At 43.6% G+C, this 25,452-nt stretch overlaps 1 protein-coding gene and 1 long non-coding RNA gene across 2 annotated transcripts in view; one reads left to right on the plus strand and one right to left on the minus strand.

Annotated features, from left to right (window-relative positions):
• The window catches only part of CBR1 (carbonyl reductase 1), a 6,324-nt gene extending 5,630 nt beyond the window's left edge, over nucleotides 1-694 (plus strand). The window contains exon 3 of the mRNA XM_004311403.4: nucleotides 1-694. Coding sequence (XP_004311451.3) covers nucleotides 1-437 — 437 coding nt within the window. The 3' untranslated portion in view covers nucleotides 438-694.
• LOC141278616 (uncharacterized) overlaps nucleotides 474-25,452 on the minus strand; it is a 33,001-nt gene continuing 8,022 nt past the window's right edge. Inside the window, exon 2 of the long non-coding RNA XR_012331608.1 lies at nucleotides 474-24,894. This is a non-coding gene — a long non-coding RNA (uncharacterized lncRNA). The remainder of the gene's footprint in view (nucleotides 24,895-25,452) is intronic.

Here is a 25,452-nt window from a genome sequence, read left to right on the forward strand (position 1 = left end):
GCAGAGTGGTGAATGTGTCTAGCTTTGTGAGTGTCAGCTCTCTTAAAAAATGCAGCCCCGAACTGCAGCAGAAGTTTCGAAGTGAGACCATCACAGAAGAGGAGCTGGTGGGGCTCATGAACAAGTTTGTGGAAGACACAAAGAACGGGGTGCACAGGAAGGAGGGCTGGCCTGAGACCGCCTATGGGGTGACGAAAATCGGCGTCACGGTCCTGTCCAGAATCCAAGCCAGGAAACTGAGTGAGCAGAGAGGAGGGGACAAGATCCTCCTGAATGCCTGCTGCCCAGGGTGGGTGAGAACTGACATGGCGGGACCCACAGCCACCAAAAGCCCAGAAGAAGGAGCAGAGACCCCCGTGTACTTGGCCCTTTTGCCCCCGGATGCTGAGGGGCCTCATGGACAGTTTGTTTCCGAGAAAAAAGTTGTGCAATGGTGAGCTCACTCACAGCTCCCCCCATGGGCCCGATTATGCTCCTGTCCCAATTTCACGGAAAGGACACTTACACTGTCAAAAATATCCCTATGCAAAAAAAAAAAAAAAGAAGAAATAAAAGAATCAAAATATCTCTATCAAGTCCTCACTGGGAAATGGCTACTAATTCTGTGAAGCCGTTTGTGTTTCCTTCTGTGATCCCAGGGGAGGAAAAGTGGGATGGGTGACAAATAATAAATAAAAGTCAATAGATGAATAAACAGTTCTTTATAAACGTCCATTTATACAGACTCTTCAAGGCTGAACCAGCTCAGTTACTCATAATTGTTGGACCTGCTTTGGAGGACATACGGGTGTCCACTCTACTATTCGTTCTACTTTTCTGTTTGAAATCTTTCAAGGCAAACAGCTGAAACCAAAAAGTCTTGGCGCTGCCGCCTTCCTGCATGACCTTGATCAAAATACTGCATCTACTGTATCCCTTCAAATGTAAAATGGGGATAATAGTCATAGGAATCGCCCCTATATAGGTGACAATGTTGAAATCACGTTGGAATTGCACAAGTGTCTTCCATCACGAGTCCCTGTGAGAGGGGCCCAACACCACCCAGGGCAGTGACGAGAAGCTTCGTACTGCCCAGCACCACGCCTGGCTTCCCCAAGGCCCCAGGGACTGTCCACCACATTCCCTCCCTTCACAGAAGCACTCCATGTTGTGCAGACGCCTCTACTGTCATGTTATTTGTCACTTTTCACATCTGATTCTCAGGCTTGGGGAGGTGAAAAGTGACAGCCCCTGAAGGCAAGTGTGGAACCCTTATTTGAAGAGTCAGGTTTACTTTACAAGTGTTTCCCTTCCACTAGGCTGTTAGTTTCCTCTTGTCATTTTATTTTTCTAAACTGCCAGCAGAGGATTATCAATGTCTAGATCAACACCATAACATCTGAACTACTAGTTTGGAAATGGACACAGAGATCTTAAAGATTTTTTTCCTAATTCCATAAAATAACACCTAACTACATATGCCACTTATTGTCTATGACCTAGAACAAACCAGAATGCAGGCACTTTTAGCAATTGTAAGGATTAGGTAAACATTAAATAAAACATTCCAGTTAATGACTTGGCACGCAGTAAGACCTTCATAAACAACCCTCCCAACTGGGAGCACGCTGGGAATCCCACAGGGTTAGGTTCGCTGCCCGCACTTAAATAACAAGGATTGTTGAGGGTGTGGAGAAAAGGCAACCCTCATACACTGTTGGAGGGAATGAAAATTGGTGCAGCCACTATGGAAATAGTATGGAGATTCCTCAAAAAATTAAGTAGAGAACTACTGTATGATCCAGCTATCCCACTTCTAGGTATTCATCCAAAGAATACGAAAACACTAATTTGAAAACTTATATGCATCCCTGTGTTCATCTTGGCATTGTTTAAAATTGCCAAGATATGGAAACTAAGTGCCGATCAACAGATGAAAGGATAAAGAAGATGTTATACACACACACACAGAAACACACACAAACGCATAATGGAATACCACTCATCCGTAAAAAAAGATGAGAATATTCCCATTTGTGATAACATGGATGGACGTTGAGGGTGTTATGCAAAGAGGACTAAGTCAGATGGAGAAAGGCAAATACTATACGATTTCACTCATATCTGGAATATAAAAAGCAAACAAACAGGGCTTCCCTGGTGGCGCAGTGGTTGAGAGTCCGCCTGCCGATGCAGGGAACACGGGTTCCTGCCCCAGTCTGGGAAGATCCCACATGCCACGGAGTGGCTAGGCCCCCGAGCCATGGCCGCTGAGCCTGCGCGTCCAGAGCCTGTGCTCCGCAACAGGAGAGGCCACAACAGTGAAAGGCCCGCGTACCGCAAAAAAAAAAAAAAAGAAAAGAAAAAGAAAACAAATAAATGAACAAACCAAACCAAACACATAGATACAGAGATCAGAGTAGTGGTTACCAGAGGGGAAGGGGCAGTGGGGAGGGTGAAATGGATAAAAGGGATCACTGTATGGTGATGGGTGGAAACTCAAATTTTGCTGGTGAGCGCGCTATAGAGTATACAGACGTAATACTGTCATACACTTGAAACTTATATAATGTTATAAATCAATGAAATTGTTTTAATTTAAAATTTTTATATTTTTAAATAAACAAAAATAGCTTCCAAAGATATATTCATTTCCTAATCCCTGGAAATGAATATTACCTTATTTGGTATGCTTGCCTATTTTTTGTGTCACCTTTCATGGGCCACAGTACCTAGACTGGTCAAACACCAGTCTGAATGTTGTTGTGAAGGTATTTTTTCAATGAGATTAACATTTAAATTAGCACCCTTTGAATAAAGCAGGTTATCCTTGTAATGTAGATGAGCCTTATCCAGTCATCTCAAAGCCTTAAGATAAAATAGACTGAGGTCCCCTGAGGAAGAGGGAATTCACTTCCAGACCATCTTCATCAACGTTTCATCAATATATTTATGTACTGTGATACTGGGTGCATATATACTTATAATTGTTATAGCTTCCTGATGAATTGAGCCTTTTATCATTACATATTGACCTTTTTTGTCTCTAGAGACAGTTTTTTATGCAACCTCTTGTTTGATAGAAGTTCATCCACTCCTACTGTCTTTTGGTTACCATTTGCATAAAGTATCTTTTTCCATCTCTTCCCTTTCAGCCAACACCTGAAAGGTGTATTTCAGCCTTTAGATTCCGTGTGGAATCTAAAGTGAGTCTCTTGTAGACGGCACATAGGTGGGTGCTATTTTTATCCATTCAGCCACAACTGTCTTTTGATTGGAGGGTTTAATCCATTTACATTTAATTATTGAGAGGTAAGGACTTACTAGAGTCATTTTGTTAATTGTTTTCTGTCTTGTAGTTTTTTGTCCCGCTTCTCCTTTCTTGCTGTCTTCCTTTGTGGTTTGTTGATTTTTTTTTGAGTGATGTGCTTTGATTTCTTTCTCTTTTGTGTATCTTTTATAGGTATTTTCTTTGTGGCTACTGTGAGGCTTACATAAGACATCTAATAGTTATAACAGTCTATTTTAAGCTTATAAAAACTTCAACAAAAAAAACCAAAACTTCAATCACATACAAAAACTCTACACTTTTACTTCTCCCCCACCACAAACTTTTATATCACAGTTTACATCTTTTTATATTGTGTATCTATTAACACATTTTTATAGTTATAGTTATTCTTAATTCTTTTGTCTTTTTAATTGTTAGACTTGAATCGTGATTACATACCATCATTACAGTATTGCAGTATAATGTATTTGTCCGTATATTTACCTTTACCATTGAGTTTCTTACTTCATACGCTCTCGTGTTACTGCTTAGCATCCTTGTATTTCAACTTTAAGACCTCCCTTTGGCATTTCTTGTAAAGCAGGTCTAGAGGTGATAAACTCCCTCAGCTTCTGTTTGCCCAGGAGTCTATATCTCTCCTTAAGTTTTGAAGAATAGTTTTTCCAGGCATAGTATTTTTGTTTGGTAGTTTTTTTTTTTCCTTCAACACTTTAAATATATCATTCCACTACCTCTGGCTTGCACAGTTTCTGCTAAGAAATCTACTCAAGGGACTCTTATGGAGGCTCCCTTGTATGTGATAAGTTGCTTTTCTCTTGCTACTTTCAAAATTCTGTCTTTTAATTTTGAAAATTTGACTACAGTGGGTCTCCATGTAGGTTCATCCCATCCTGGGTTCATTCTATTTAAGGTCATTTGAGAATCTGTATGTCCATTTCCCACCCCAGATATAGGAAGTTTGGGGCCATTATTTCTTTAAATAAGGCTTCTCCCTTATTTTCTCTCTCTTCTCCTTTTGGGACTACCATCGTGTGTATATTGATTTGCTTGAGGATATGCCATAAGTCCTTTACTTCCTTCACTTTTTTCTTTATGGTCCTCTGACTGGATAATTTCAAGTGACTTTCTTTGAGCACAGTGATCCTTCATCTTTATCAAGCATGCCCTCTAGTAAATTTTGAAATTCCTTTGTATTCTTCAGCTCCAGAATTTGTTTCCTTTTTAGAGTTCCTGTCTTTGTTGAACTTCTCGTTTTGTTCGTGTGTTGTTTTCCTGATTTTGTTTAGTGGTCTATCTGTGTTCTATCATAATTCCCTGAGCTACTTTAATATGATTATTTTGAATTCTTAGGCAATTTGTAGATCTCCATTTCTTTAGGATCAGGAGCTTTCCTGATCCTAAAGAAGTCCCCTATGGAGGGGACTTCTCTGGACTTGTGTGTGTAGATTCCAAATTAGAGGACTTATTGGTTTCTACTCCTGCCCTCCAGGAACCCGAAATCTCTTCTTTCTCTGGTGTCTGACTGCTGCACTGCTGCGGGCCAGGATGTTGGAGGCATGGTCCATGCCTCTTCCTTCTTGCCTGTGGAGATGCTTCAGGTTCCGCACCTTCTCTCAATCTCACAGAGCTGTGCCAGTCACACCAAATCCCCGCCCCTTTTCCTTTGTCCTTAACTGCACCCAGGTGTCCCCACTATCCTGGTTCCATCAGCACTCCATGTGAGGCAAGGAAAAAGCTGGCCCCCCGGGCAGTGCACTGAAAGAGCAGAACATTTGAGGCACACTACATTCCATCTTCCCCCACAAGGGAGAATTCGAGGGTCATGGCCATCTCGCTCAGCGCTGAGCTGTGCTGGCTTAGGGGAGGGCTGAGGTGCATAAAGTGAACTCACTCTTCTTATGCGTTGCATCGCAGCTTCTCTCAGTTCTGGGCTCCTCTGGAGTACCGAAACTAGATTCCGGTCCTCCGTCAAATTGGTGTTTCTGTAGGGAAATGAGGGCGGGGACTTCCTATTCTGCCATCTTACTGATGTCACTCTCAAGCCTGCTGGCCGACCCTGATGATTGTGTACTTGCCAGCCTCCGTAGTTGTGTGAGTCAATTCCTTAAACGTCCTTAAACTCTCTCTCGCCACCTCCCTTCCTCCCTCTCTCCTTCCCTCTCACTCTCTATATGTGCACACACACATACACGCACACATGCACAGACACACACGTACACGCACCCACTATTGGTCTATTTTCTTGGAAAATCCTGATTAATTGACTAATACATACGGCAAAAGGATAAATATTACTTTATATTGCAAAAGGTGTGATTAAGTTAGAATTCTGAGCAAATTATCCTGAACTATCTGGGTGGCCTCGAAATGCCATCACACAGGTACCCTTATAAGATCGAGACAGAGCAAGTTTTGAAAAACAAGAAGAGGAGGCATTGTGACCACAGAGGCAGTGACTGGAGTGACGCAGCCCCAAGCGAGTAAACACCTGCCGCCCCCAGAAGGAGGAAGAGGCAAGGAAGCGTCCTCCTCTAGAGACGTCAGAGGGAGAACAGTGCTACAGACAGCTTGATTTCAGACTTACTTTGAGAGAATAGATTTCTGTGGTTTTAAGCTGCCCAGTTTGTGATTGTTTCAGAAGCCCCAGGAAAGTAAGACACCCACGTTCCTTGCATGTTTAGCAAACAGTTTGGCCACATTTGTGATTCAGTGTAAGGTTTGACAGATCACCCCAGCCAGCACAGATGTAAAAACCTCTGGCGTGGGCTTCCCTGGTGGCGCAGTGGTTGAGAGTCCGCCTGCCGATGCAGGGGACACGGGTTCGTGCCCCGGTCTGGGAGGATCCCGCATGCCGTGGAGCGGCTGGGCCTGTGAGCCATGGCCGCTGAGCCTGCGCGTCCAGAGCCTGTGCTCCGCAACGGGAGAGGCCACAGCAGTGAGAGGCCCGTGTACCACAAAAAAAAAAAAAAAACCTCTGGCGTCTCTTGGTGACAGCTATCCCTAGGATTCCTGGCTGTACTGAGGTGTTGCTGTTGGAGAACAGAGAGCTCAGGAAGTTCCTTGCCTTCAGCCAAGGGACACAACCGCCAGCAATCGTGCCTCTTCTTTTGTGTGTGCTTTTGGTCTCTGTGGTAGCGTCCCCACCTCTCCCTCCAGATGGGACGTGCTGTCCGGTGGTAGAGAACGCTGTTGGCTCTTCAGGAAGTTCAGGAAAGGAGAGGCTAATACTTATAATGGAAAAGAATCATATATATGTACATATAATATATATATATCTGAATCACTTTGCTGTACACCTGAAACTAACACAACTTCGTAAATCAACTATATTTCAATAAAAACTTTAAAAAAAAGAAAGGAGAGGGTACCACATGGACCTCCATCCAGGAGCAGGTGACTTGAAGCAGCTGCAGGGAGATGGGCTGATCTCTTGCCCATCAGTGACCTGTGTCATTTCTGAAATGCAGGGCCTAAACAAGGTCAATCCACTGCAAAGAGATCAAGGAGGAAGAATTGTTGGGAACAAGAGAGGCTTTGTGCCCTGTGGGTTGAGTTAACTAACATGCTCTAGTGGCAGTGTATTAACTCAGGGTAAAGGGGTTGATGGTAGAGCCATGCGGGCCACATGGCGATATACCAAAAACAATTCACAAGATTGTTCTGTAACTTCTGGAGATTCTGGACCTCTGGCTTCTGCTTGAGTTCTGCCAGTGGAGCCCAAGCTCCTTCCCACTGGGCTGAGCAACAACTTGCTTGGTTTTGTGTTCAAGAGAAAAGACTATTGACAAACTGTAAGCCAGACTATTACAGCAACTGGTCTAATTTACAAATTCTTATCAGTCTCTGCCCTCATCCCAGGTTAAATGATTCCTGCCTTTAAATTCCCCCCATGATGGGCTTCCCTGGTGGTACAGTGGTTAAGAGTCCACCTGCCAACGCAGGAGACACGGATTCAGGGTCCGGGAGGATCCCACATGCTGCAGAGCAACTAAGCCCGTGCGCCACAACTACTGAGCCTGCGCTCTCAAAATAGAGAAAGCCCACACAGCTACGAAGACCCAACACAGCCGAAAATAAATTCCCCCCGTGACTACCTCCTCACCAAAACAAAACAAAGCTTTATAAAACCCAAGTGCTCGCTATTTACAATAGCCAAGACACGGCTCTACCATCTAGATTAAGATACCAATGCCTGTTTGCCTTCTCCAGGGAAGGACGACAGTTATGCCCCCAAGAGTTTACAGAAGAAGCCCCTTCCACTTTTTACAAGTTTTAAATTCAGATCTTAAAAACCTTACATTTCTCTAGGATTTCTCTCTGCTCCAGTATGTCTGTGGCATTTTGCTATGTTCTAAGGATTAAGATAAGCTCCAAAACAGATTAATTTACCTACTTATTATTTTTTTCACAAAGAATGTAAAGTTTCTAGAGGTAAAGTATAATCTTGGCAGAAACAAACCACAATATGTAAGCCTACCCCAGGAAGGTTCATTATAAGCCCTTCAGAGCTGCCCTGTCTTGATAGTAAAAGACAATTAAAGAAGATTTGGGGTCACACTGGCTATTGTAAAGTGAGTTCCTAACTTTTTTGTGATCACCACATTTCTCTGACTTAAACGAAGTCCTCAATGTCATAGCACCCTGTTCTCGGGAGCAGTAGTATATTTAACGGTGGCCCCCCAAAGTTGTAGTGTATTTAACCGTGGCCCCCCAAAGTTGTAGTGTATTTAACGGTGGCCCCCCAAAGTGATGTCCACATCCCAGAACCTGTGATTGTGACCTTCCTTGGTAAAAAAGTCTTTACAGATATAATTTAGTTAAGAATCTTGAGATGAGATTATCCCAGATTATCTGGTTGGGACCTAAATCCAATGACAAGTGTCCTTATAAGAGACACAGAGTATTGACACAGAGAGAAAAGAAGGTCATGTGAGGAAGGGCACAGATGGGAGTGATGCAGCCACAAGCAAAGGAATGTCTGCAGCCACCAGAAGCTGAAAGAGGCTACAAAGGAAAGATTCTACTCCAGAGCCTTCTGAAGGAACACAGCCAACAACTTGACTTCAGACTTATGGCCTCTAAAACTGCGGGAGAATAAATTTTTGTTGGTGCAAGTTACTAAGTTTGGAGTCATTTGTTTTGGAAGCCGTGGGCAACGGATACAGGAACCCAAACATGAGAAGGCATTTTGTAACCTAATGCTAGCCTTCCAACAACTTCCACAATGGCTCTCCACTCATTCAGTCACACACAAAGCCTTCCAAGTTTTACCCAGCATCCTGAGGACTTGAGGCAAAAACTTATGCCAGCCTTTTTCTTGATCCAGTGGCAAAGGCTCATTCACGTGCCTCAGAGCAGCAGCAACGGCAGCCCAAGAATCAGGAGACCCACCAACTTACCCCCAGGATCTCCTTTTAGCGTAATGGTCCCTCATGCCGTACAATTCTTTCTACTCATTGAAAATAGTCAATATTTCTCAGCAACCACACTCACCCGCCATGAGATTTTATGACTTTCTCCCTCACCCATTTATATCTACAATTGTATTTTCTTGACCCCCAACACACTTGTCCTTTATCTAATGAGGAGAACCCTCTGATGCTTAACCTCTGCTTTGATGGTTCAGGAACTATCTATCCCTCAAGCAGAATTGTTGGAGACTGCCATGGAAAGTCCATATTTGACATTGTTTGTGGAATTGAAACAGGAAACGCACAGGCTCTACGCACTATAACAGATTTTAACTAATCTTTAGAAGAGACCCTCTACTTAGAAGAATCTACTTAAACTTGTCACATCACTAGAGCTTGCCGATTGGCTGTGGATTAAGTATATGTTAATACATATATTGAAAACGTGTATGTCTTTGAGTTGGTTGGTATGATTTGGGGATGTTCTGGAAACAGTGAGGGTTCATGGTATCTGCAGGAAGTCAAATGTAAAATGGTCACTAGTAGATTAAGAAACTCCTAAAAGCCCTGATGTTTTCTATGGAAATGGCTACTAGAAAGATAGAAACATACTCAATAAAAGAACAACCTGAAGCACAAAAGAAAAGCTCTGGATGGACACCATACCGAGTAGGTAGCCCTTACTAAACTCATGGTCCTTAGAGCTTCTCAGAGCCAAATATCTGGACTAGCTCAAAGTGACCAACACACCAAATGTCAGAAAGTGGCTCTGAAATTGGAAAAGAGATCTCAGGAAAGAAGTGACTGAAGGTGGTTAGAGAATGATCTCTAGTGCCCTCAGGGGTAGGCTCTTGGTGCCGGAAGACCTCAAGAGGAACCCTGGGAGGTCTTTTCATGAGGTTGGCTACTGTCCTTGGTCAGTGTTGGTGGGGAATTTACTAAAGCGACCGAGGAGGTTTGTAGCACATGCCTCATCCTTTACCCAAAATGCTGGGAAACTGCAAAGATGGGACGTGGACAAAAGCCCAGGCTTTAGCATCCCTCAGAGCATTTCCAAATGAACTTGATAGGATTATTGCCTTCAAAGGGTTTGGGATACACTTTGGTCATATTTTGTTTAGTTTTGAGCTGTCTGTTGGCGATAAGACTGTCAGCTTCAGGCAGCCTTTGCTCACCTCCTCCCAATCACTTCCTAGGACGACCTAAAACCTGAGACCTGGGCCTCTAGAAGGGACCTCAGAGGAAGGAGCTCCCAAACCTGATGAAAAGGCTCCTACCGGGTTCTGCCCACCACCACACGACGATCAGATTACAAAGAGTTGATCCTCAGATTCGCGTCACCCAGTTAAGAAGACAAAACGCTACCTTAGGGCTTCCCTGGTGGCGCAGTGGTTGGGAGTCCGCTTGCTGATGCAGAAGACACGGGTTCGTGCCCCGGTCCGGGAAGATCCCACATGCTGCGGAGCAGCTGCGCCCGTGAGCCATGGCCGCTGAGCCTGCGCGTCCAGAGCCTGTGCTCCGCAACGGGAGAGGCCACAACAGTGAGAGGCCCGCGTACCGCAAAAAAAAAAAAAAAAGAGAGAGAGAGATCTGGAAAACAATGGCATGAGAAAATTTGGTAAAAACAAGGCTCTTGGGACTTCCCTGGTGGCACAGTGGTTAAGAATCCGCCTGCCAATGCAGGGGACATGGGTTCGATCCCTGGTCCGGGAAGATCCCATGCAGAGCAAGTAATCCTGCGAGCCACAACTACTGAGCCCGCACACCTCAACTACTGAAGCCAGTGTGCCTAGAGCCCATGCTCTGCAACAAGAGAAGCCACCACAATGAGAACCCCGCGCACTGCAACGAAGAGTAGCCCCCACTCGCCACAACTAGAGAAAGCACACACACAGCAATGAAGACCCAACGCAGCCAAAAAAAAAAAAAAAAAAAAAAAGGCTCTTCATATTATTTTCTTGGCTTAAATGGGACACATTTGGTTCCTGGCTTAGAAGTAGACTATCAACTCAGTGTTTGTCACTGTTGCAATGGTCAAATATTGGTTCTAAAAAATCTTAAGTATTGCACATAGCTGCTCTTTTATCAAATGATCTTTGCTGATAGAAGCAAGAAGGTCTAACATCAAGTGAAACTCCTCAAGTGACTTCCATCATGACCCTTTGCTTAACTCAGTGATGTAAGTATAGTCAGATCATCTAGACAAGGATGTGGTCTGTCCCATAGCCATGGTTGAAGTATGATCCAAAAATTGTGACTGAGAGATAGAAACATGAAGAATTACATCCTGTCAACTAGATAAGCTACACAGAAACCAAAAACTTAAAATACAGAAAGACTGTTTAAGCTCAAACAGCTCAGGCAACAGTTTACGTGGCAGAGTTGTGTGTTTCTGAAAGATAAGCTCACAGATAAACTGTTCAAATACAAACCATTTCAGCAACTCTCTTAGTTTATAAATTCTGACCAACCCCAGTTTAGACCTCAATTTCTAATTTCTGCCATGTGACTAACAATTCAAACAAATCCTTGTGAAACCCAAGAGCTCAACACTCTAGTGGAGTCCGTTGGATGGAATTCATTCAACCAGTGGCTTCCTCGGCTGACAAGTTTCTAATAAACTTAGGCTTTTATTATTTTTTTTAATGACCACAAGTTTCTCTGATGGTCCCATATGGGGTCTTTGACAGCTCATTGGGTGATAGTCAGGAAAAAGTAAATAGGGCTTTTTATTCCCTTAAACTAGCTTTCCTCCATACTCTTTATGGCCAGTGATTCTGGGATGGGGAGTATATGAATGGGAAAGTGGTTTTCTGAAATAGCATATTCACTCACTTTCCCCAGTCTCTAACAATATCCTGCTATGCAGCTCAAAACTGAGAAACACGAGTGCAGTAGCCCCTGTCAGTAATGGAGGCATAGTGCATCTCCTAGTAATGCTGGAGGAAAAGCATTGAAACCACTGGATTATAAATCACCAATGCAAACCCACAGAAGTAGGAGATACAATAATATAAGTTAAAATAACTGATTTTTTTAAACTATGACTACTTTTTTAAGCTATGACTTCAAGTCATGAACTATGACTCCAAGTCACTGCTCCCATCTCTCTCTTTCATGTAATATCACGTGCCTCGTGGGTGGGTGAGAATTGTGTCTGTGTGTGTAAGCGGGGGAAGGACACACAGGGTAGAAACACCAGAGATAGGAAGGTCACTGGAGGTGGGATGAGGCAACATTGTGCTGTGGGACCTGACGCTGCCGTCATTATTCCCATTATTAGTGCTGCGGACGCTGGTCTCCACCCCAATCCCGTGTCCAAGCTCAGTGTCCCTAAAGCACTGCCGCCCTTCAGGCACAGCCACTCCATGCTAAAAGCCTTGAAGAGCAGCTACCCCCGGAAATATAACCAGGCCCTTGGTAGAGCTGGTCTTTGACCGGACAGTTATAAAGGACACAGAAGCAGACAGCTTCTAGGAAAGTGTTGGTTTGCAAACTGGCTCCGGTACTCAGAGGGCAAGGAGAAACCAAAGAAGGAGGTGAAGCACTCCAGATTGGTAGGTGGCAGGTTTAATAAGCAAAGGAACTTGCTTTCAAGGCTTGTCTTGGGCTATAACTTGAGTAGATCTCAGCACCCACCTGACAGTACCTTAAAAATTTCTGTAGAGACTTTAACTGGGTTCAACTGTGTGCACAGTGCAGGTGGTCTCCACACCTTTAACTCTCTCAGCTGTGTCCCTGAAAACAGCTCCCACTGTGCGGATGGTGGGCAGAGTGTACATTCCATGGACAGGGGAGGGGGCGGGAGCCCCAGATGGCCTGGGTCCACCTGGAGGGTCAACTGGTGGCCACGTCACCTCAATTACCTGCAAGGATTCTCAAATTCTTGGAATCTATGCATTAACTTGCATCTCTCAGAAGGAGAGGATGACCGAGCACAGGGAAACTATCCTGGTATTCAGGAGGAAGACCACAAGTTTCAAACAGAAGACACAAATCCAGGAGGCAGTCTACAGGAGCACAGGAGCACACAAATCCAGGAGGCAGTCTACAGGAGCACAACCTGCAGGATTCAGGTTGCTGATTTGGGAGAACACAGCTCTGAACCCAGCTTATGAAGTCCACCTAACGTTGTGGACCATCAATCACTACAAGGTACAAAAATAACCCAACAAGGAAAATTACTGAACTCCCAGTGTTTTTGACCAGTATGAACAGAAGCTTCAGAACAATGTTCTAGGCTCCAAAGGAGGCCTGACCCAGCCTGTTGCCATTTGGGTCCGAGAAACATCATCGTTACAGCATTGCGTTTGGGACAGAGGAACCTCACCCTCCCAAACAGGAGCATCTGCTTCAGGACAGGTAACCCAGCAGCAGAATTCAGATAGTTGATCTGAACTGCAAGCGTCACTTTAGGTCAGTGCCGTCAAGACCAGCTTTTGGAGGCCTCAACCTCTCAAGCCATTGTCCCTCACAAGAAGCTTCTCATCCAGGTGACCAGTAGACACAGCTCATCAGCGGCCAGCTTCAGCTCAAGAAAGAAGTCTTTGGCCCAGCAGGTGACATCTCACCAAAACACCGGGGTTTGCTGCTGCTCTAGGCCAGCTCGTCTGCTCCATCAAGACGCACAGGCTGACCTGAGCATGAAGATGACCATTCTGACGTTCACAGGCTCCATCTCCAGCAACTACTTCCCCACGGACCAGAGGCACCTAGGGGGTTTTCTGCCCAGGTCTCCATGCCAACCAGGCTCGTGTTTTCAGTACTAGCAGGAGATTGGGGTCATCAGTGCCAAGGAGATTCTAGGGGTCAAACCCAGAAATGAACTCCGGGCCCCAGCTGTGCTAGCCTCTGTGAAAGATGCTTCAGACTGCCCCACTTGCTCCCCTGCACAGTCAGGGTCTCCAGTCCTACAGCCAGCAGTCAGGGGCCTCTACCCACTGCTCCGACATTATCTGCCCCCATGACCACCAGGCTACCACCATCCCAGGCACGGTGGCTTTTTTAGAATCAATCTCTTTCAGCCGTTCTTGGATTCCTCCCAAGTCACATTCTTCCAGATCTTTGTGCTGCTGGCTAGGACTCTGTGTTCTTATTGACCCAGGAATTTACCACTCAGCTGGGCTTTGCTCCCATCACTAGCCTGCAGCACAATGAGAGCCATTTTCCAAGGCATCTCCAACATCACTGCATGCTCTGGCGCCAGGGTATTGTGAGGCCAGCCTACCCTCCCCATTAATCAGCTCAAAAATTGAGCAAATAGGGCTTCCCTGGCGGCGCAGTGGTTGAGAGTCCGCCGGCCGATGCAGGGGACGCGGGTTCGTGCCCCGGTCCCGGAGGATCCCACATGCCGCGGAGCGGCTGGGGCCGTGAGCCGTGGCCGCTGAGCCTGCGCGTCCGGAGCCTGTGCTCCGCAACGGGAGAGGCCACAACAGTGAGAGGCCCGCGTACCGCAAAAAAAAAAAAAAAATTGAGCAAATAAACTGAGTCCTCCCAGGGACAGCCTCAGAGATTTGCATGCCTCTAACACAGTGACAGCACACGGCTGCCCCAGAACTGGCCCCAGAAGACCCACGCCTCTCTTGACGCGGAGTTCACTGTCACATCTATTGTGACAGACCTATACTTCAGTCGTGCTCATTCGCTCATTTTTATATGTAGTAGCTTTAAGATTTTTTTTGAGTCCTAGGAACTCTTTGCCTCAGATTTGCTCCATGATTGCCTGAGGCTTCTAGGCATGTGCAAAATTTTTTCCTTGATTGCTAAAATCTCTTCCAGGACGCTTTTTAGAGGCTCCATTTAGAAGTTTTCAATAGATAAAATGATTGTGGTCCGTCTCAGAGAAAGAACTAACTATTTTTGTTGTTGGAATTCTATTTCTCCCCAGTGAAAAATTTTTTCCCCACCTTGGCTGCTTTCATAGAGAATTAGGGGAGAAGCATGAACAGCTGTCCTGAACGAGCTCCGGTTATCAACTCAGGGAGCTTCCAAATGCATGGCAGGAAGAAACAGCCTCTGTCCTCAGCTTCATGGCCAGAGGCCAAAAGGCCACATGAGTGTTAAGAATCAAACCTTTGTTTTTCATGGTCTTTCAGGCTAGTGTGAATGGAGAAATCCAGTTTCCTCAGTTCAGCCTTTTGTAAGTTATGGTCTCAGCCAGCCCCCAGGGGTCCCCCAATCTTCTTTCCCATCACACAGGAGCATCTGGGGTTGTTCCCAGGGAGTGGCCTTGGTCTGGGAGAGAGGGCTTCTGAGAGGCCATCATGGTCTGCCTGTGAAGCAAGATACGGCGTTATGTGTCACTCTTTTTGTACAATTCCAGCTATCTCTGCGGCCCAAGCTCCCAGGGCCATGGTGTGGGACGGCCTCGCTCGCAGGCAGCTCGCCAGGCTGCAAAACATTCTAGGCAGCTTCCCAGCTGGCACCAGACCTCAGCTGGCTGCCCTTGCACAGAGAGGAGGGCTGGCCCAGCAGGGGAAGCCCTTTTTAACCACCAAGGAGGGGATTTACCAAGTTGGGGGGATGGAGGGGGCAGCAGAAGAGAATGGAAGTTTCCCTCTCTTCCGGGCTCTTCCCCATTCACAATCTCTGAAGCATTCAGAGAGTGGTCCCCTCTGTTCTTGGATGCTGAAGAGCCAGTGGGTGGCTGGATGTTCCTCACAGAGCTCGTGGCCCTCTGCCCACTGCCTTCGGGAGGGTCTGGGGGCCCAGCCAACAACCAGAGTTAGCAACAGAGAGATGCTGGTTTGGAAAGGTCCAGTGGATTGTTTTTTTAAAAATAAATTTATTTATTTATTTATTTTTGGCTGAGTTGGGTCTTCGTTGCTGCGTGCGAGCTTTCTCTAGTTGTGGCGAGCAGGGGCTACTCTTCATTGCGGTGCACGGGCTTCTCATTGCGGTGGCTTCTCTTGTTGTGGAGCCCTGGCTCTAGGCACACCGGCTTCAGTAGTTGTGGTGTGCGGGCTCAGTAGTTGTGGCTCGTGGACTCTAGAGCGCAGGCTCGGTAGTTGTGGCGCGTGGGCTTAGTTGCTCTGTGGCATGTGGGATCTTCCCAGACCAGGGCTTGAACCCGTGTCCCCTGAGCTGGCAGGTGGATTCTTAACCACTGCACCACCAGGGAAGCCCACTCCAGTAGATTCTTGAAGACAAAGTGGAAACTTACCCCGACCCTTGGAGCTAAGCTACTGGATTTGTCTTCTTATGCTAGCAACAGAGAATTACATATGAACTTTTCTGTTTGGTTTATTTCACAAACCTCTGTGACAGGCTTAAAAATGCCCCTCCAGAGGTACATTCACTTCCATATTCCCAGACTGCGTATTACCTTATGTGGCAAAAGATGCGATTAAACTAAAGATCTCAAGAGGAAGAGCTTATCCTGGATTATCCAAGTGGGCCCTATATGCCACCACAGGTGTCCTTACAAAAAAGGGGCAGAGGAGAAAAAGAAGTAAAAGGTATCCAGATTGGAAGGGAAGAGGTAAAACTGGCACTATTTGCAGATAACAAGATACTCTATGCAGACAGCCCTAAAGCCTCTACCCCACATCTGTTAGAACTAATAAACGAACTCAGCAAGGTTACAGGATACAAGATTAATATACAGAAATCTGTTGCATTTCTGGGACTTCCCTGGTGGTCCAGTGGTTACGACTCTGTGCTGTCACTCCCAAGGGCCTGGGTTCAATCCTGTTTGGAGAAGTAAGATCCCGCACGCCACGCAGCACAGCCAAAAAAATAAAAATTTAAATTAAAAAAAAGTGTAAAAAAAAAAAGGATGTGCATAGATGTTTCTCCAAAGGAGATATACAAATGGCCAATTAGCACAAGAAAACACGCTCAAAGTTATTAGCCATAGGGAAACGCAAATCCAAAAACCACAATGAGATACCACTTCATACCCATAGGGTGGCTAGAATAAAATGACAGACAATAGGGCTTCCCTGGTGGCGCAGTGGTTGAGAGTCCACCTGCCAATGCAGGGGACATGGGTTCGTGTCCCGGTCCGGGAAGATCCCACATGCCGTGGAGCGGCTGGGCCCGTGAGCCATGGCCGCTGAGCCTGCGTGTTCGGAGCCTGTGCTCCGCAACGGGAGAGGCCACATCAGTGACAGGCCCGCATACCGCAAAAAAAAAAAAAAAAAAACAAGACAGACAATAACATGTGTTGGTGAGCATGCAGAGAATTTGGAACCCTCATACTCTGCTGGTTGGAAAGTAAAATGGTGCAGCTTCTGTGGAACACAATTTGGTAGCTCCTCACGTAGCTAAACCTAGAATCACCCAATGACCCAGTAATTCCAGTCCTAGGTATATACCCAAGTAAAATCAAAACATACATCCACACAAAAACTTGTACATAAAGGTTCATGGTGGCATTATTCGAAAAAATCAAAAAGTAGAAATAGGGCTTCCCTGGTGGCACAGTGGTTGAGAGTCCGCCTGCCGATGCAGGGGACACGGGTTCGTGCCCCGGTCCGGGAAGATCCCACATGCCGCGGAGCGGCTGGGCCCGTGAGCCATGGCCGCTGAGCCTGCGCGTCCAGAGCCTGTGCTCCGCAACGGGAGAGGCCACAACAGTGAGAGGCCCGCGTACCGCAAAAAAAAAAAATAGTAGAAATAACTCCAAGCATCAACTCCAAGAGTTGAATGAATAAAATGTGATATCCGTGGTATGGGATATTATTTGACAATAAAAAGGAACCAAGTACTGATACATGCTACAACATGGACAGACCTTGAAAACATTAGGCTAAGTGAAAGAAGCCAGTCACAAAAGAGTACGTATTGTACCGTTTCGTTTGTACTGTGTCCAAAATAAGCAAATCTATCGAGACAGAGAGTAGATTGGTGGCTGCCTAGGGCTTGTGCAATTAGCGGGAGATGGGGAGTGACTGATACTGGTACAGGGTTTCTTTCCGATGTTATAAAAATGTTCTCAAGTTGACTGTGGTGATATCTGTGAATGTCTGTGAATATACTAAAAGCCATTGAATTGTATACTCCAAATGAGTGAAGTTATATGGTATGTGAATTATATATCAAAACTTTTTTAAATTCAGTTAAAAGGAAGATTAAATAGGTGAGGAAATGAAGGAAACATTGGTCATGAGTTGACAACTGGTAAAAGTCGTTGGTATATAACGAACCCCACGTTCCCCTTTGTCTCTGGTTTTATATACATTAGAAAAATCTCCATGATAAAAACCTAAACGAGTTTCTATTAATGAAAGGAAGAAGGAGAGAATATGATTGGAGAGTGTTAGCCAGATGTCACAATAACCGTACTTTTCAATACAAATAAGTTTCTCTTCTTCAAGTAATCACCTCGCAAGCCATGTACCGATCACAGGACTGCTTCCGCTGGTCAGCTTTTTTGGAACTCCTCTGAGTTTTTTTCTAGGCTTATATCCATCTCCTTAATTTCTCCAAATGTGGGGAATCTATCTTTTAAGAGTGAATTTGATTTTTAACTATGTTTACTCCTTGAAAACATTTAAAGCAGTTATTCTACAGAATGAGATCAAGTAAGAAAGTACTACTATATGAAAGATTAAAATGTTTCATCTAAAACATACTCACAGATGAGTAATTTAACTCCTACTTTTCAATTTTCTCATCTATAAAATGGGAGCAATAAGACTCATCTCACAGAGCTGAGGATTAAATGAAATAAAATAATATTTAGCCATAATTACATTATGACATATCATTGATAAATTATTTAAATTACTAGTTCACATCCGGCTGTATTTGGCCACAAGACTTTTTCCCTAATGAGTTTCAATATAAAGATAATCTTTCATGTCTAAAATCTTACTTCCCTGTTGTATTAGGAAACTCTGTACTCCTCATTCTGTAGGAAATTATGGAAAATAATTCTTTAAGCTATTGCAAGGGTTGTCCATTAACCTTTATAAAGTACGGACTATAATGAGTTGGAGGAAGAGAAGATAAATTCATATATTTAATGAAAACCAAATCTGCATGAATCAACTGGTAAAATTAGTATTTATTGCTTGGCTGGTTTGAAGCACAGTTTAGAAAAAGTTTACTTCAATATGGTTGTACGAAACATCTCAAGATGGGGCTCCTTTCCTTCCAGTTCCATGTGTTTTTACTTTGTTCGTCAGTCCACACACCCACATCTGAGTCTGTTGCTCTTATTCTATCACCTGGAGCCCCATCCAGGCCACCCTTCCCTTGGGTCCTCCTGTTGCCCTGTTGTTACTTCTCCGGGCGTGAGAAAGCCGTGGTGTGTGAGTGTGCAGGCAAGCCAGGAGAGTTAGTGTGTGTGTGCTCTACCTACAAGGGGGCTGAAATTATGGGCTGTCTGGTTCATTACCTACTGAAGATTCAGGGGGTATATTCTAAGTTAAGATGTCCCAATCATAAATCATGAAAAGAGATAACCAGATATCATGTTACTCCTGATGGAAGTACATATATATTTGAAGGAGTCAGACTAAATAATTTAACCTGAACCTGATTATGCCTATACATACAGAACTATTAGTTTACAGAAAATAAAGGAAGCCAAAGAATACTAAGAGCAGCAATCGGCAACCTCCAGACTGTGGGAAATTCTACAGGACAAATGACATGTTTCTCTCTTTTTTTTTTTTTTTTTTTGTGGTATGAGGGCCTCTCACTGTTGTGGCCTCTCCCGTTGCGGAGCACAGGCTCTGGACGCGCAGGCTCAGCGGCCATGGCTCACAGGCCCAGCCGCTCCGCGGCATGTGGGATCTTCCCGGACCGGGACACCAACCCGTGTCCCCTGCATCGGCAGGCGGACTCTCAACCACTGCGCCATCAGGGAAGCCCTCTTTTTTTTTTTTTTTTTTTAAGTTGGGGTGGTAGGACAGGAGAGCCATAGGTTAAAGAGACTTAAGAGACATATAGATGAAGCACAATGTGATTATATGAACTTGGATTAAATCCTGGTTTGAACACAACTCTAAAATGATTGAGACAATCAAGAAAATTTAAGCACTGACTGAATAATCAATACAGAGAAATTACTAACTTTGGGTGTGATCATTGTATTTTTAAGATGAGTCCTTGGGACTTCCCTGGTGGCTCAGTGGTTAAGAATCCACCTGCCAACGCAAGGGACACGTGTTTGATCCCTGGTCCCAGAAGGTCCCACATACTGTGAGGCAACTGAACCCATGCGCCACAACTAACTGAGCCTGCGCTCTAGAGCCCGCATGCCACAACTACTGAGTCCGTGTGCCACAACTACTGAAGCCCACGCGCCTAGACAGCCACCGCAACCAGAAGCCGGCGCACTGCAGCGAAGAGCAGCCCCTGCTCGCCACAACTAGAGAAAGCCCGTGTGCAACAACGAAGACCCAACGCAGTCAAAAATAAATAAATAAAAATAAATAAATCTATTAAAACAATTATTAAAAAAATTTTTTTAAATATAAAAAAAGAAGAGTCCTTATCTTTTAGAGGTATATTGGATATTTAGGAGAAAACAGCATGTCTTTGATTTTAAAACAAACCTGTGGGATGAAGGAGGAAGGGGTGGAGAGAGGTATTTATGAAACAAGAGTGTCATGTAGTAATAGTTACTGAAGCCAGGATGACAGGGGAACAGGTTTCCTTACATAACAGTAAAAGGAATAGACTGTTTTCAAATACCCATAAACTCTTTGCTAAATATGAACCATTAATCAGAGAACTCTGCACTAATTAGCCAATTTTGCTAGAAGAATACTTTTATTAAGCTTATCTAAGTAAGGTAAAACAGTTGAGCCAATAGTAATTACACTAGTCCTTGAGTAAGGCTTAAGAAAAAATAAACGGGGGTGGGAGAGAGTAGGAGTGGGAGGTTGGGATTACCAGATGCAAACTGGTATGTATGGAATGGATGACCAACGAGGTCCTACTGTATAGCACAGGGAACTCTATTCAATATCCTGTGATAAACCATGATGGAAAAGAATATGAAAAAGAATGTATGTATGTGTACAACTGAGTCACTTCGCTGTACAGCAGAAATTAACACAGCACTGTAATTCAACTATACTTCAAAAAAATAAATTTAAAAAAAAAGAGTGTAAAAGTTTTACAATATGATCACTTTCTGACAGATATGAGGGAGGTAAGATGAGAGGATGCGTGGTCCCCACTGCCCACTGACCGGAAACTCCCTTGAGTTTTGCCTGTTGGGGAGTCACCTGACTTTGAAAAATTCATGACCCAAGATTTTAAAAAGATTCTTTGGAGACTGAGTTCCTAAAAGATTTAGGTGAATTTTTGGAAGGAATATTGGCAGATGACAAGAGGACATTTGCATAGCAGAACTGCAAGAAATGGGAGCTGGACAAGAAACTATGGATACAAAGCAAAAGACTGATTTAGTGCACGTACATGTTGCGGGTGTCTACGTATGAAGGAAGCTGCCTAAACCAAAGAAGATACAGACGAAACACTGGAGAAAGCAGTTATAGCCTCAAAAATAGGAGTTAATATCCTTAATAATATAAAAAGTTTCACAAATCAGGAAGGAAAGGGTGACTGTGGTGGACCCAGTGGACTAGCCCTTAGAATTCCCTCCAACCTCCTTCTGCGGACCTTCCTGTAACTACAGAAGCCAGAAAGGGAAAAGTCATTCTACAAATCAACTATTGTTATGTAACAAACCACCCCAATACTTAGTGGCTTAAAGTAGCAACCATCTATCATAATTATAAAAATCTTTTTTTAAATTAATTTATTTATTTTTGGCTGCGTTGGGTCTTGGTTGCTGCATGCGGGCTTTCTCTAGTTGCGGTGAACGGGGGCTACTCTTCATTGTGGTGCACGGACTTCTCATTGCGGTGGCTTCTCTTGCTGCGAAGCACAGGCTCTAGGCATGTGGACTTCAGTAGTTGTGGCATGTGGGCTCAGTAGTTGTGGCACGTGGGCTCAGTAGTTGTGGCACGTTGGCTTAGTTGCTCCGTGGCATGTGGGATCTTCCCGGACCAGGGATCAAACCCATGTCCCCTGCACTGGCAGGCAGATTCTTAACTACTGTGCCACCAGGGAAGTCCCTAAAAATCTTTTTTTCTGATTGTAAAAATATTTTAGACCAGCATCATATATTTGGTCAAGTGTTAAATATCTCTGACTGTATGCATCTCAAAGCTCTAAACTTGCTTCTCAGGACCAACCACCTGCTGTCTTCAAAAACTAAACTGCTACAAAAAAACAAAAATGGCAGCTGGAAACATAGCTTAAGAGATTTAAGCAATTGCGATGAATGTACCATATTTGGATCTTATGGCAAATAAAATATTTTTAAATGAGACAATTGTGGAAAGTTAAATGCTGGCTCGATATTTGGTTAGCAACTGCTCATCTTTTTAAGGTTAGATAAGGGTTTTGTGGTTATGCTTTAACCACGGTTATCTTTTCCACATTAAAACACACACAACTCCCACTAAGACACTCAACAGATATTTCATCATGAGTATGCAGGGAGAAAGAAGTGATGTACCTGAAAAAGAAGAAATGATAAAAACTTTTCCCAGGAAGGAAATTATATATTTAGCTGGAATTTATGCCAAGTAAGTTGGATGATCAAAAAGATGACAGAATGTCCTTGAATAAGGATCAGTGAGAACTAAGTCCTCAGACTGACAAAAGCCCCAGAGAACTGGGTGGGGTAGCATGTTTTGAGCACCTACTGTGTGTAATATAAAAAAAAAAAAAAGAGTCGTCATCTTGTAAATTCACGAGTTGAGCCACCTTTCCATCTTTTCCTTAGCATCGATACACACTACAGGTTTTACCTGAGCACTTTCCAGAACGGCCTCATGTACAAATCGGCAAATTTCCCCTTCTTTTTTCTGGTTGTAACTTTTTGTTGATTCAACGTTGAACTCACAGCCTAACAGCACTAAAACTTGAAGGTAGCAGAATATGCCACTCCAAAGTATGTCTGTAGGGCTTCAGAACATGCCATCCCAAACTATGCCATATGGGTATATTGACTATTTGGAGCTGTAGGCACTGTAAACAGCAAATGTGGGAACAGGCTTTCTGTGAACGCCCCTTATCCAGACAGACCCTCCAAAATGTCATCAGTCTCCTCCGCAGGAGTGTCATCAGCTGGGAAGATTGACTCTTATCACAGGAGAAGAGAATGGAAGTGGACACCACACCCAGAGAAACACTGTCACCAACTATCATACCTCCCATCTTGTCTCCTAAGGGCCCCTTCATCTTTCCTAAAAACCATTTACTCTGTCCTAAGAGGCCTATATCCATCTCCCCTTTCCTTATAAGATGGTATTTAATTCTGAATTCTTACTCATTTTTCCCTACGTATCTCCCTTGTATACATGAGGTAGACATGTTAATAAACTTCTGTCCGTTCTTCTCCTATGGTTCTTTTATTACAAGGGTATCAGCTAAGAACTCAGAAGAGCGGAGGGGAAATTATTGTTCCTCCCTGACACACTCATGCCTGAACAAAGCTTTTCTAATAGAGGTATTTTCTGGGAATTCCCTGGTGGTCTAGTGGTTAGGACTCCATGCTTTCACTGCAGTGGGCCGGGGTTCGATCCCTGGTCAGGGAACTAAAATCCCCACATGCTGTGCACTTCAGCAAAAAAAAAAAAAAAAAATGTTTAGCAGAAGTATTTTCTCCATAAGACGCATCAAAGCCCTTGTACTTAGGGGACACTAGACAGCACTTCAGCTCTGTGCTTGGGCCATTTCAAAGAGCAAAAGCAACAACAAAAAGGCAAAAAATATGGCACTAACTAAACCACAATAAGGACACTTATTTAAAGGGCGGGAGAAGAAACAAGAAGGCAGAATGTCCTGTTTTCTGACCTCAGCTGGGAGCCTGAATGTTGGCCGACTCGTATTTTGACCACTCTGCGCATGTCTGCAGATGACTGTGACAGCACCTTGAGGATGGATTGGACAAATTCACAGATAGAAATCCACGAATAGTAAGGACCAACTATATACAGGCAATTCTTGATCAAGATGACTTTTTTTTTAAGGCTTTCTTCTTTTTTTTTTTCTTAATTGAAGTGTAGTTGATTTACAATGTTGTGTTAGTTTCAGGTGTATAGCAAAGCGATTCAGTTATACATACATATACATTTATATTTTTCAGATTCTTTTCCCTTACAGGCTATTACAAAATATCGAGTATAGTTCCCTGTGCTATACAGCAAGTCCTTGTTGGTTATCTATTTTACATATAGTAGTGCATATGTTAATCCCAAACTCCTAATTTATCCCTTCCCCTTTGCTCTTTGGTAACCATAAATTTGTTGTCTATGAAGATGACTTTTTTAAGATGATCTCTTCAAATTTTTTAGAGTTATCATTGATGAGAAACTTTATTTGCTCAAGTAGGTAGTAATAAACAGGAGACTTTTTCCCCATTTCCAAAAATTGTCTGTTCTCACCATTAACCAGATTTCCCAACATTCGATCTCTTTAACTCATAGCTCAAGGGAACAATCTATCCTTTAAATCGAGTAGCTTTTGTTTTTATTCAGAGATGAATGTTTTCTTATGGTATTGCAAATAGATTTTAAATTCCATCAGATTTTTCCATTTCAAATCATCTCCCTCAAAACGAAAGAGAATGTGAGCCATACATGTAAGCACATGTAACTTAATTTTGTAGTAGCCGCATTAAATTTTTTTTAAAAATGGATGAAATTAGTGTTAACATTTTATTTAACACAACACAATCAAAATATCATCACTGCAACATGTAATGAGTATGAAAATTGGTGAGATAATTTATAATTTTGTGTACTAAGTCTTTGAAATTTTAACATTTATGGCTCATCTCAATTTAGACTAGCTCGATTTCAAGTGTTTGATAACCACGTTGTGGTTGGTTACTACCATACTAGACAACATAGTTTTATTTCAAAATAATGATGCAGTCTTTCCTCAAGCATGTGCAGATATCACAGTACTAACTCTATAATTCTTCAGGATTCAATTTATAAGATTGACTAGGGATTGCTAGTATACAATTTTAAACTCGTTTTCAAAAGTTGAAGTTTTGCTTTAAATGCACAAACTTTAAAAATATACATACACAGGAACTTCCGTGGTGGTCCAATGGTTAAGACTCCATGCTCCAATGCAGGGGGCATGGGTTAGATCCCTGGTCAGGGAACTAGATCCTGCATGCCACAACTAAAAAGATCCCCCATGCCGCAACAAAGATCCCGCGTGCTGCAACGAAAACCCGGCACAGCCAAATAAATAAATTTTTTTAATTAAAAAAAATAAAATATACATACACACAAACACACACTGTAAACCAAAATCTCAGAAACAAAGACCTGATTGAAATAAAGAGGCATTAATTTGGGGTTTGTTAGGACTGCTGCCAGGAGACACAGATTCAAGAAGTACTTGAACTGTGGGCCACTGGACTACAAAATAGAAGCTTATAAAGGCAAAAAAAGTAAGGCCCCATTTACATAAGTCGTTTGTCAAGGATTCTGATTGGAGCCGGAAAAAAAAAAAAAGGTGCTTGTTAAACAGGGATTGGTTGGGGTCTGATATAGTTACAAAGTTGCGAGGGGAAACCTTGAGACCACAAGGTTGCAGCTAGCAGATGTATCCTTGGGTTTGGTACAGTTCAGAAAGTTTCAGTTCTCAGTGGTGCAGGGATGTATCTGAGTCCTGATTCTCAATGGCTGCCCAACCCCATTCTGTGTGCCTGAACTATGATTACTATGACTTCAATCTGTCATCAACACACACACGTATAAAATATATTTTCAT

The sequence above is a fragment of the Tursiops truncatus genome, chromosome 4 (genome assembly GCF_011762595.2).
Source record: "Tursiops truncatus isolate mTurTru1 chromosome 4, mTurTru1.mat.Y, whole genome shotgun sequence".
NCBI classification, from domain to species: Eukaryota; Metazoa; Chordata; class Mammalia; order Artiodactyla; family Delphinidae; genus Tursiops; species Tursiops truncatus.